The sequence below is a fragment of the Rhincodon typus genome, chromosome 3 (assembly GCF_021869965.1).
Source record: "Rhincodon typus isolate 14 chromosome 3, sRhiTyp1.1, whole genome shotgun sequence".
NCBI lineage: Eukaryota > Metazoa > Chordata > Chondrichthyes > Orectolobiformes > Rhincodontidae > Rhincodon > Rhincodon typus.
Window position 1 is genome coordinate 27951357 of NC_063334.1, and position 10838 is coordinate 27962194.

General features: G+C 40.5%; 1 protein-coding gene across 1 annotated transcript in view; it reads right to left on the reverse strand.

The window, feature by feature from the left end:
* Positions 1 to 1144: 1144 nt before the first annotated feature.
* The window catches only part of LOC109913888 (guanine deaminase), a 22131-nt gene continuing 12437 nt past the window's right edge, over positions 1145 to 10838 (reverse strand). Inside the window, exons 7-10 of the mRNA XM_020513454.2 lie at positions 8068 to 8214; positions 5042 to 5160; positions 4910 to 4937; positions 1145 to 3581 (exon numbers count right to left, since the gene is read on the reverse strand). Of these exons, the coding sequence (XP_020369043.2) occupies positions 3514 to 3581; positions 4910 to 4937; positions 5042 to 5160; positions 8068 to 8214 (362 nt within the window). The 3' untranslated portion in view covers positions 1145 to 3513. The remainder of the gene's footprint in view (positions 3582 to 4909; positions 4938 to 5041; positions 5161 to 8067; positions 8215 to 10838) is intronic.

The following is a 10838-nucleotide window of genomic DNA, read 5'->3' on the forward strand; positions in this document are numbered from 1 at the left end:
GTGCCTTTCAGAATAAGACTTCACAGTCTAACTTGAGTTTGAAGATCTCTTTCGTATAATTTGAGAACCTTCAGAAGGGATAAACTCAATTACAGCTTGTTCTCTCTTGTTCCGCTGTCTTCTAAAAATGTAGAATTAAATCTGAAAGTAAAATATGTACTTAAGTGTTAAATGATTTACAATTTTTGAACACAAAGGTTGAATTTATTGTGCCTATGCACAAAAGGACTTTGACTTTTGTTTGCTGGAAATTATCATGAGGAGCCAAGGGCAGAAATGTACAGTCTTTTCAATATAGTTGCAATTAGCATTTGAAAATGTCAATTTCGGGTCCCAAAAAACATTGAGAGCTGACTGGATTAGTTATTTCATTCAGTCATATACTCACACTCATATTGATCTATGCTGGTGTCTGTGCTCCCCTTGAAGTCTTCTCTAAATCCTTCTTCAATTTATCCTTTAAGTACGAACTTCTATTACATTGCCCCTCATGTTGGTCCCCTTAAATGCTTCTATATTATTCAATGAACCTCTCCCTGCGATAACATTCTACATTCTCAACACTCTCTCGATAAAGACATTTCTCCTGATTTTCTCCCCCACCCACCACCCAATTGGATTTATAACAATTATCGTATATTTAGAGGTCGTATGGCATAGTGGGTTGTTTTTCAGCTTTTGAGTCAAAAGTTCTGTTTGGAATCCCACTCCAAGACTCAATGACCAGATGTGTTTGTAACATGGTCAGACAAGTGGAGAAGCAACCTGCGAAACTTTGCAACGTGTGTCAAGTGCAGGTAGTAAGGTCAGAGAGATTCCTGCTCAGCCTTATGATGGAAAGGATGCCTCTACCATCTCTACAGCTCCAGATTATAACATCTATGTAAAAGCGCATGTTACCACAGCAACCTGATTTCCCTGAGTGAAGGGTAACATGCTACCACTGTCTTATATTTATGACCCCTGGTTTTGTACTCCTATAAAAGTGAAAACACCTTCTCAATGTTTACCCTGTCAGACCCTGCCATTTGTTTAAAGTCTTCTTGAGAGTCATCTGGCCAAATAATGTTGAATACTGGTGATGCACAGTTAACTCTTATTCTTTGTGTGGAGAAGAACACAGAAAATCACAACAACAAAAATATGATTGGGCTGAAAACAGATTTATTTTTGAGGCCTCAGTCAACAATTCATTACTGAATATGCTAACAATTTTGCAATTTATTTCTATAGTCAGATAGCTTTCAGTGCAAAATATAGCAATATTTATTTAGATAGCAATTTATATTTGTAAAATTTATCTATATTTAATTGATACAAGACAGCATATAAATAATCTAAAATTCTGTAATATAGAAAAAAATAGAATACTCATTATTTCAACATTTAAGAGGGGATGATGGCTTAATGGTAATATCACTAAACTAGTAATCTGGAGATTCAGGTAGTGTTCTGGGAACCTGGGTTCAAATCCTGCCACGGCAGATGGTGGAATTTGAATTCAATAAAAATCTGGATTAAAAGTCTAATGATGACCATGAATGCATTGCAGATTGTCAGGAAAAACCCATCTGGTTCACTGATGTCCTTTAGGGAAGGAAATTGCTTTCCTTACCTGGTCTGGCCTATGTGTGACTCCAGACACACAGCAATGTGGTTGACTGTCAACCAGGCAATTAGGGATGGGCAATGAATGCTGGCCTGGCCAGTAATGCACAGATCCTGTGAATGAATTAAAAACAACTGCAGATTGGGCACATCTGGGGTATTTAACATGCATACATATGCAAGTGTAAATTACTCATCTATTCATTGACTCCAAAACCTTATATCAGAATTGGGCATGAGTGTGATTTTTCACATTGTTTAAAAATGTGTGATAAAGAAAAGAATGGCATAACCATTCACATTCACAACTTTTCCCATTACATGTTACATGTTAACTATATTCAAGACCTGTGAGTGTATTCATTGCCAGTAGCTGAACAAGGGCTGAAGAAGGGTCTAGGCCCGAAACGTCAGCCTTCCTGTTCCTCTGATGCTGCTTGGCCTGCTGTGTTCATCCAGCTCTACACCTTGTTATCTAAGGGTCTAAGCGCATTTTCCTAATCTCTTCCCAACTCCCTAAACTATTTGTTGCACCATGCCAAGGATGCTGGTACTTTAGTGAAGAAATATTAGTGCATATCCTAATCTTGGCTTATTTCTGGACAGGTTACTGTTAATTCTTATTTAATCTGCACTGTTTCCCATTCCTGTACTGGGTCCTTGTAGTTTGTGTGGCACAGGAATATAGCCACAGCCCATTAACCCACAAAAAGCCATTAGGTAAACACTTACATTCCATCTATAATTTTCCCATGAACAGAGACATAGACCATGGAAATGGAGGTAGCATTTAAATATAAATCGCTGGTCAGGCCTCAGCTGGACCTTTGCATCTAAATCTGGGCTTAGCCTTGGAAATGATGCAAATTTACTATAATGGGACCAGGGAAGAGGGACTTCTGCTGCAGGAGAGATTAGAGAATTTTGAATTACTCTCTCCAATACAGAGAAGAGCAAGTGAAGATTTAATGGCAGTGTTCAAACACGTGAAGGCTAATAGAGAAAATAAGGAGAAATTGTTTCCACTGGAAGGTTTTTGGTGACCAGAGGACACAAATTTAAATGGCAAAAATATCCAGACGGGAGATGAAGAGAATTTTGTTCACACAGGGATTTGTGTACGACCTGCAATGTGCTGCTTGAAAGGCCAGTGGAAGCAGCAGCAATAATAATGTTATGAGGGGAAAAATTGAATAAATATTGGAAGGGGAAATATCAGGAAGGGACAAGGAAACTGGGGCTAATTGGATAGCTTTCTCATAGTGTCAGCACAGTCTGATGGCCCAAATGGCTTCTTTTGTGCTGCATCATTCTATGAATGTATGAATGTTTGAGCTTTCTTCACCTGTTCTGAGGCAGCTCTTGAAAGCCAATGTTACTCAGCTGCCCTGGATTAGGGAGGTCCAACTCCTCTGATGCTTGATCGACCTTTTGTTAACCTTGACTGGAATATGTGTCTGTACTGGGAAAAGGATTCGTCCAGGATTGACGTATCTTTAATGCTGCCCAGTGCTTGGTTTCATAAGGTAATACTGGATGGTACTTATGGGCATGGTACGTCCAGAGAAACCCAAATTAAGTGGCAAAGAGGGAAAAATAGCTCTTGAGAAATATACGGATGGATTTTACAAGTAAATGGATGACAACATATACAAGTTCACTGACTTTCAAAAACCCAAATTGCAAATGTATCAATCATTGGGTGGCACTCTGCACTGAGGTCAAGTGATGGGATTTACCATGTATAGCCCTACCCTAACTACGAAAAAGCAGCTGATGAAGCAAAAATCATAACTGAGGCAGTAAGCAGCAATGATAACCCTTTTATAATAGATGTTTGCTGTGATTAAAAATATTATGCATTCACTGAGTGTTTCTGCCCCAGATTTAGGTACTATTATTGTTCTAGGCATTTGGGAAAGGCACCACTTTCTTGCCAGCCACATATACTTCCACCATGTTCCGGTCATCTCCTAAAAGAACATAAATATTAAATGAATTAAATGCAATCATAAACTTTCAAAATAAATGCTCTTTCTTTAATCCAACTTCTGACTTACTGATGCCCCTGATTCCCTTTGATACCCTCATAACGATTGTCAAATGTTACAGTTTTTTTTTTAGGGCTAGTTACTTAGATTTCCATTATCTTCCACTCTCCATAAAGTTAAGGTTCACCTGAATGCAATGGGTGAGTGGCCTCAATCTATCATGGTTAGTCCATGATTCGTCCAAACCTTCTGTTGCTACATGCCCTCATTCAAACCAAGTCTCTTTCAACCATCATCAATCAGCTCAGTGGTCTGGGCTGGCTCCTGAATCATGCTTCAATTTTAATATCTTCATCCTTGTTTCAGTCTTTTCCATGTTATCATCTTTTCCCTATCTCTGGAATCAAAAGCTTTGAGCTACTTAATTCTGATCCTTCCTGCATAGCCAATTCTAATCATCCACTAATGGCAGCTCTCTTTTCAAAATACCAAAAATAAAATTCCATGTTGCATCCTAAAACCTGGTCATGTTGGTGTTGTAGACTTCTGGGTCATGTAGACCTTTGGCATTCTGCATTTACTACTGTGCGAAATCTATGCACAAAATTGTGGACTGATCATAATACCATAAAAATTACGTTAGCGATTCAAGAAGAATCAGCTTCTCATTAATAATTAGAAACTAAAATAAGCAACATGTCACATCTACAACCCATGGGGTACCCCAGTATCGGTTTGGTCCTTGTACACAAACAGTTGCTTAATAATTGGAACTTGAATATTACCGAAAATAGAGAACTGTTGCCAAATTTTTTTTGTGACTTCAGTCTTACTAAATGGCTCATATTTGCTTGCTAGAAGTAATATATGCCGTCATATGCAGAGACTTGTTCTCCACAATCAAAAGGAATACGGTCAAGCCTTTTTCTTAAATTACCCAAAAACATGAGGTATCTTTTTATTTTTGCTAGCCCTTTTGCTTTCTCCATGGAAATGTCTTGGCCAATCTGTTTCCAACCTATAATCACCCTATGCTCCTGTAGATTATTGTGATTGTTTGAAATTTTCCATTCTTGTGTGATACGTGCAAGAATTAATGTTTCAGAAACATGTCTCTCTTTTAGCAAGATTCAAGTTTAGTTCTTATTAATCAAATAAGTTCTAGATTAGAAGACTTTCTCTGACCAAGCTCTATGTAGAGGGATTGCTTTATACTGTAGCATTCTAGAACATCAACATTTGATCAATAGCAAATATTTTTGAAGTTACTTAGGATTTATGTGAAAATTACAATAACATTTTGAACTCACCTAAGTTCAAGAACTTCTGGAAAATATCCTTGAAAATTAGAAGGAAGAATGTCAGTGAATTTTCACAACAATTAAGATATTGAAAGCATTCTTTCTGATCTGTGTTTTGAAATTAATGCATAATGTAGTTACCTCCTGCGTGTCATCAGGGAATATATCAAAAGGACTATTTGGGACATTGGTGTTGACAAGGATAGCGTCGAAGTCCTTCCCTACCTCAAAGTTTCCAGTCACGTTATCAAGGCCCAAAGCTGTAAAAAGCAAAGCAATTCTTCATTCATATACTTAATCTTGTATTCATATGATTCATAAAAGGGGTTACAGTTATGTAGACAGACTGGACAAATTGGGATTGTACACCTTACGGTGAAGAAAGTGAAGAGGAGCTTTGATCAAAATCAAATGTTTTGATAATGGCAATAAAGAGAAACCATTTGCAATAGCTCAAGAGTTGATAATTAAAGGACACAGATTTAAGGAGACTGGAAAAGGAACCAGAGGCAAAATGGAGTGAAAAACACACTTTTACGCAATGAATGGTCAGGATTCAGTAGAAAATTCCAAAAAGAAAAATGGATAAATAGTTTGAGAAAGAAAAATTATAGGAATTAGGGACTGAGTAGGGGAGTGGAAGTAATTGGATCATTCTTTGAGAGGGCTGGCACAAACTCAATGTGCCAAATAACCTTATTCTGTTCTATACCATTTTATAATTCAATAATTAGAAGACATAATGTTCAAAATATTGGGTACACTGACTGCTTCGTAATTCCAGAAGGTTTTCATTTCTGAGGCTCAGAACATAGAATACAAAAGTAAGATTAGGCCATTTGGCTCCTTGAGTGTTTTATTCACTCGTGAGATGAGGCTGTCACTGGTAGGGCCAGGATTTATTGCAATCATTCATTGCCCTTGAGAAAATGGTACTGAGCTGCCTTCTTGAACCACTGCAGTCCATGTGCTGTAGGTAGACCCACAATGCCTTTAGGAAAGGAATTCCAGACTTCGAACCAGCTACAGTGAAGTTGCAGCAATATATTTCCAGGTCAGGATGGTGACAGGCTTGGAGGGGAACTTGCAGGTGATCATATCCCCGTGTATCTGCTGCCCTTGTACTTCCAGATGGCAATGGTTGTGGGTTTGAAAGGGACTATCTAAGCAGATTTGGTGATTTTCTGCGGTGCATCTTATGGATAGTACACACTGCTGCTACTGAGCATCGGTGGTGGAGGGATTGGATGCTTGTAAATGTGGTGCCAATCAAGCAGGCTGCTTAGTCCTGGATGGTGTTCAGCTTCTTGGATATTGTTGGAGCTGCGCCCATCCAGGCAAGTGGGGAGCATTCCACCACACTCCTCACTTGTGCCTTGTAGATGGTAGACAGGCTTTGGAGAGTCAGGAGGTGAGTTACTTGCCGCAGTATTCATAGCCTCTCTGCCTTGTTTTTGTAGTACAACCTAAAGCTACTACAACCTCACTGTATTTATATGTCTAGCCCAGTTCAGTGTTCGGTTAAAGATTACCCAGGATGTTGACAATAAGGGATTCAGTGATGGTAATGCCTTTGAATATCAAGGGGCGATGGTTAGATTGTCTCAATAGAGATGTTCATAGCCTGGTACTTGTGTGGTGGAATAGTACTTGCCACTTTATAGCCCAAGCCTAGATATTGTCCAGGTCTTGCTGTATTTGGGCATGGACTACTTCAGTATCTGAGGAATCCTGAATGATGCTGCACATTGTGCAATCAGCAATGAACATTTCTGACCTTATTATGGAGGGAAAGTCAATGATGAAGCAGCTGAAGATAGTAGGGCCTAGGACACTACCCTTAGAAATTCCTGAAGCGATGTCCTGGAGCTGAGATGACTGACCTCCAACAACCACAACCATCTTCCTATGTGCCAGGTATGACTCCAACCAGAGGAGAGTTTGCCTCCTGACCCATTGATTCCAGTTTTGCTAGGGCTCCTTGATGCCAAGGTTGGTCAAACGCAGCCTTGGTATCAAGGGCTGTCACTCTTGTGTCTGTTAAGACTGTTCTGCCATTCAACTGGGTCATGGCTGATTGTCTATCTCAATGCCTTTTTTCCAAGCACTCCCTGAATGCCTTGTTGTCCTCAATATTTAAAAGTCTATCAATCTCTGTCATGAACATACTCAATGACTGAGCTAAACCATCCATCTGGAGTACAGATGTCCAAAGATTCAGTGCCACCTAAGTAAATAAATTTCTCTGAATCTCAGTCCTGTCTGATTATCCTTCATTCTGATGTTGTGCCTTCTCTGCATCTCCTGACCAATTCCTGAAATTGGAGGTGCAAGAGTGTTATCTGCAGAATGAGAGGAAGCAGCCTGAGAAGGTGTGATGGGACACTGAGGATTTGCTTGTTTTGTAGAAAAAGAGCAGTAATATTATGGGAGAATGAAGAAATGATTTGCATGAACACAGAGGATGTCTAGCAGGCCTGGCCATGGGTAACCTGTGTAATTACTTGCAGTGTTTGTTCTGCTCAATGAGTACTTGTTGTACAAAACTTAACCATTGGAGGTCACTCAATCAATTCTGGGGATGAAAGGTCAATGAATTAGCATACTGTTAAGCAATGAAAGCCATTCAGTAATTAACCCTGCTCTAAAACTTTGTACTCGATATTTCAGCATTCCTTTCCTCTTAGGTTGAAACACAAGGAATAAATAAAAAGTGAAGGGTAAGGCACGATCCAAAAGAGGACTTCAAAATAGTTCAGAGTCTTAACAGGGTAGATATACGGACAATCTTACTTATTGGGGTAAACAAGACCAGAAGGCATAAACATAAAATAGATACCAATATATCAAACAGGAAATTCAGGAGAAAATTCTTTACCTAGGGAATGGTGAGAAGGTGAAAGTTGTTATCACAGGGAGTGGTCAAGATCAAAAAATAGTACAGACTCATTGAAGGGAAAGCTAGATAAGCACGTAATAGGAAAAGGAAGAGAAAGATACGCTTAAGAACTGTGATCAAGTAGGGTGGGAGGAAGTGAGTGCAAATATCAGTATAGACAGATTGGGTTGAATAGCCTGCAAATGCAGCTGAACAATTCCACTATAATTATTGAATATTTTGTTAAATTAAAGATTTAGTTTTATGATGTTTAGTAATGGTTTCCTACCTTGACATCCACCAAGAGTAGCGAGCTTAAATATTTCCTGGTATGAAAGCCTTTCATAATTGGAAGTTTGAAAGCTATGAATTTTGATCGTATCAATTGCAGTTCGCATTGCATTAAGTATAGACGGAGAGTAGCCACCTGAAACATCTAAAAAAGATATTAATAACAGTTATCATAGTTCTGCAAGAATAGCTGAGTGAGTACATGAGGGAATATCTTTAACATTTCCACCAAAACCAACATGTATCAAACTGGTGGGTGATCTTGAGAGGTGAAATGGGTATGGGATTTATTCTGCCATCTCCCTACTTCACCTTTCCATACCATTCCCTCCCTGGTTGCAAACCCTGTTTGGGCGTGTTCCTGGAAGTGTCATCATTGTCATTCTCCAATTTCCAATACATACTCCCAGTGGGAGACTCTTTGTATCTGGATCACAAATATTCAACCATGTGTGGACTTCCCTCAAACATAAAAGAAACATAATTTTGTATCACCAGATCCACTTCCAAAGCATAGTACACTTCATGAACTGCTAAGTGCTAAATATCCTGAAAAGTGCTAGAGAAATATAAGCTCATGCCTCCTTCTTCCCTCCTCTCCCTTGTCTTCCTTCATTCTCTCATCTCCCAGCTCCATCTATCCGTCATTCTCTCATCTCTCCTTTCTTTCTTTCTTCCGAATACCTGATGGACATGTGGGAGTTCATCCTGAGCTCATTAAAGAAATTTGAATAAAGAAGCAAAACCTTTTCTCCCGCCTGAACTCCTGTCAACTGCATCGGATGTTTTACTATGTGTAAGTGCTACCTTCTTGTTGTCTCAGCTGTTTGATTACAGCTTGGAGATAAACCTCAGTTATTCATCTCCAACACCCTGTCTACACTGAGGATAATGACTATTTCTGCTTCTTGCACTCCCAGTGCTCCTTTATCCTACCTTAACAACACCTCCTTCACATTTGGCTTCTCCTACCCAGAGACAGTCATCCACAGGGGATGAGGAGACAAACATTGGCTCTGACAGAATGTTCCAAGACAAAATCGTGAGTCCTTTTTGATCAGAATCACACATAGCAGCCCAGAGGGGCAAGGATATGGACTAGAACAGTATACAGAATCCTGCTTTCCAACACTTGGGATCTATTTAGGGAGCCCCCAGGGAGGGAAAATCAATGAAAACTGTTAGAAAACTGCAACTGGGTCCACTTGCTCTCTAACCAGAGTAATTGCTCTCTGCTGTGATAAAGAAGAACTGCCAAATCTAACTAGAAATAACTTTGTGCACCAATATACCAGCAGATCTTGGCTTTGACCCAGTCGTGATTCAATTGCGATTTTGCAGGTAACCGGTGAACTTGAGACTGACTGCTTGGCTCAACCTCACCTACTCACCTACTCACCTAGACTCACTCACTCAGCCACCACCCTCAATCATTTAATCACCCAACCTTACTGAGTCCATTCACCTAACTCACACATCTGCAGTCATTCTCACACAGTCACCAACACCCTCAATCAATACTAGGAGACAGCAGAGTGGCCTGAAACATGCGGCCAGCACAGTCCGAGTACACCTTCAGAGACAGTGCATGGCTGGGGGAGGGAGGGGGAGGAGGTAGCCATGCAGGGTCAGCGATTGCAGCCACAGGACCATTCAGTAGGCTTTGTTTTTACTTTCAGTTCAGTGACTGGTTGCTGCCGGCGAGACAAAGATGGCACCAGCTGTAGAAACCACTCCCCTCCTCCCTCCACCTCAGTTCCCAGAACCCATTGGCTGGCAGCTGGTTTGGTGTACATTGGTGACCCTGTGCCCACCGTGTGGAATCAGATCTCCTGCTGTTTCCGATTGTCTGGAGGTGAGGGAGGCTGCGAGATGAGTGATGGGTGTGGATGGCTCTGAGTGGGGGCACCTAGTCTAAATTGAAGTCTGGAAGCATGAGACAGGGCGAGGGAGAAGGATAGGGAGAGAAGGAGACAGAGAGGGAGGGAGGTATGGAAGGAGAGGGAGGTGGAGGAGAGATGGAAGGAGATATGGAGGGATAAAGGGTAAGGGGGTGAAGGAAGGAGAGAGTGAAGGAGGGAGGTGGAGGAGAGAGAGAGAGAGGGAACAGGAAGAGAGAGTGAGGGAGGGATTGAGGGAAGAAGGGAAGGAGATGGAGGGAGAAAGGGAGGAAGAGATGCTGAGAAAGGGAGGGAGCGAGAGAGATAGGGAGGAAGGAAGAAAGAAGGGAGAGAGAAGTTTAAGCCTGCAATCAACTTTAAAAATCTGCAGTTAAGTCTCCAGCGTACTAAGAAACTTATTTTAATTTTTGTATATTTTCTTGGTAGTAATTTATGGTAAAATACAGTATGGAGGAAGGAGAAAGAGGTTTCATTAATCAACAATCCATAAAGACCTGCATTATGGTGGGATGTTCATTATGTTTCCTTGTATTTTCTTTGCAGAAGTTTGTGAAGAATTACAGGGATGGTAGGGAGGGATGAGTGGGTTCCAGTGAAATCCAGGCAAATGTGTAGTGGATACTCTGAGCCCCCAAGCAACAGTTGACCAGAACAAACAAAGAAAAATCCGAAGGTAGGAAACGCCAAAGTGGAATATCTCGAACTAATAAATGTCAAATACTGCAGATGCTGGAAATCTGAAAAAAAAAAACATAGAAAATGCTGCAGAAGTGCAGCAAGTTTGGCAGCATCTGTGGAGAGAGAAACAATTAACGTTTCAAACAGAAACAAAGTTGCTGGAAAAGCTCAGCAGGTCTGGCAGCATCTG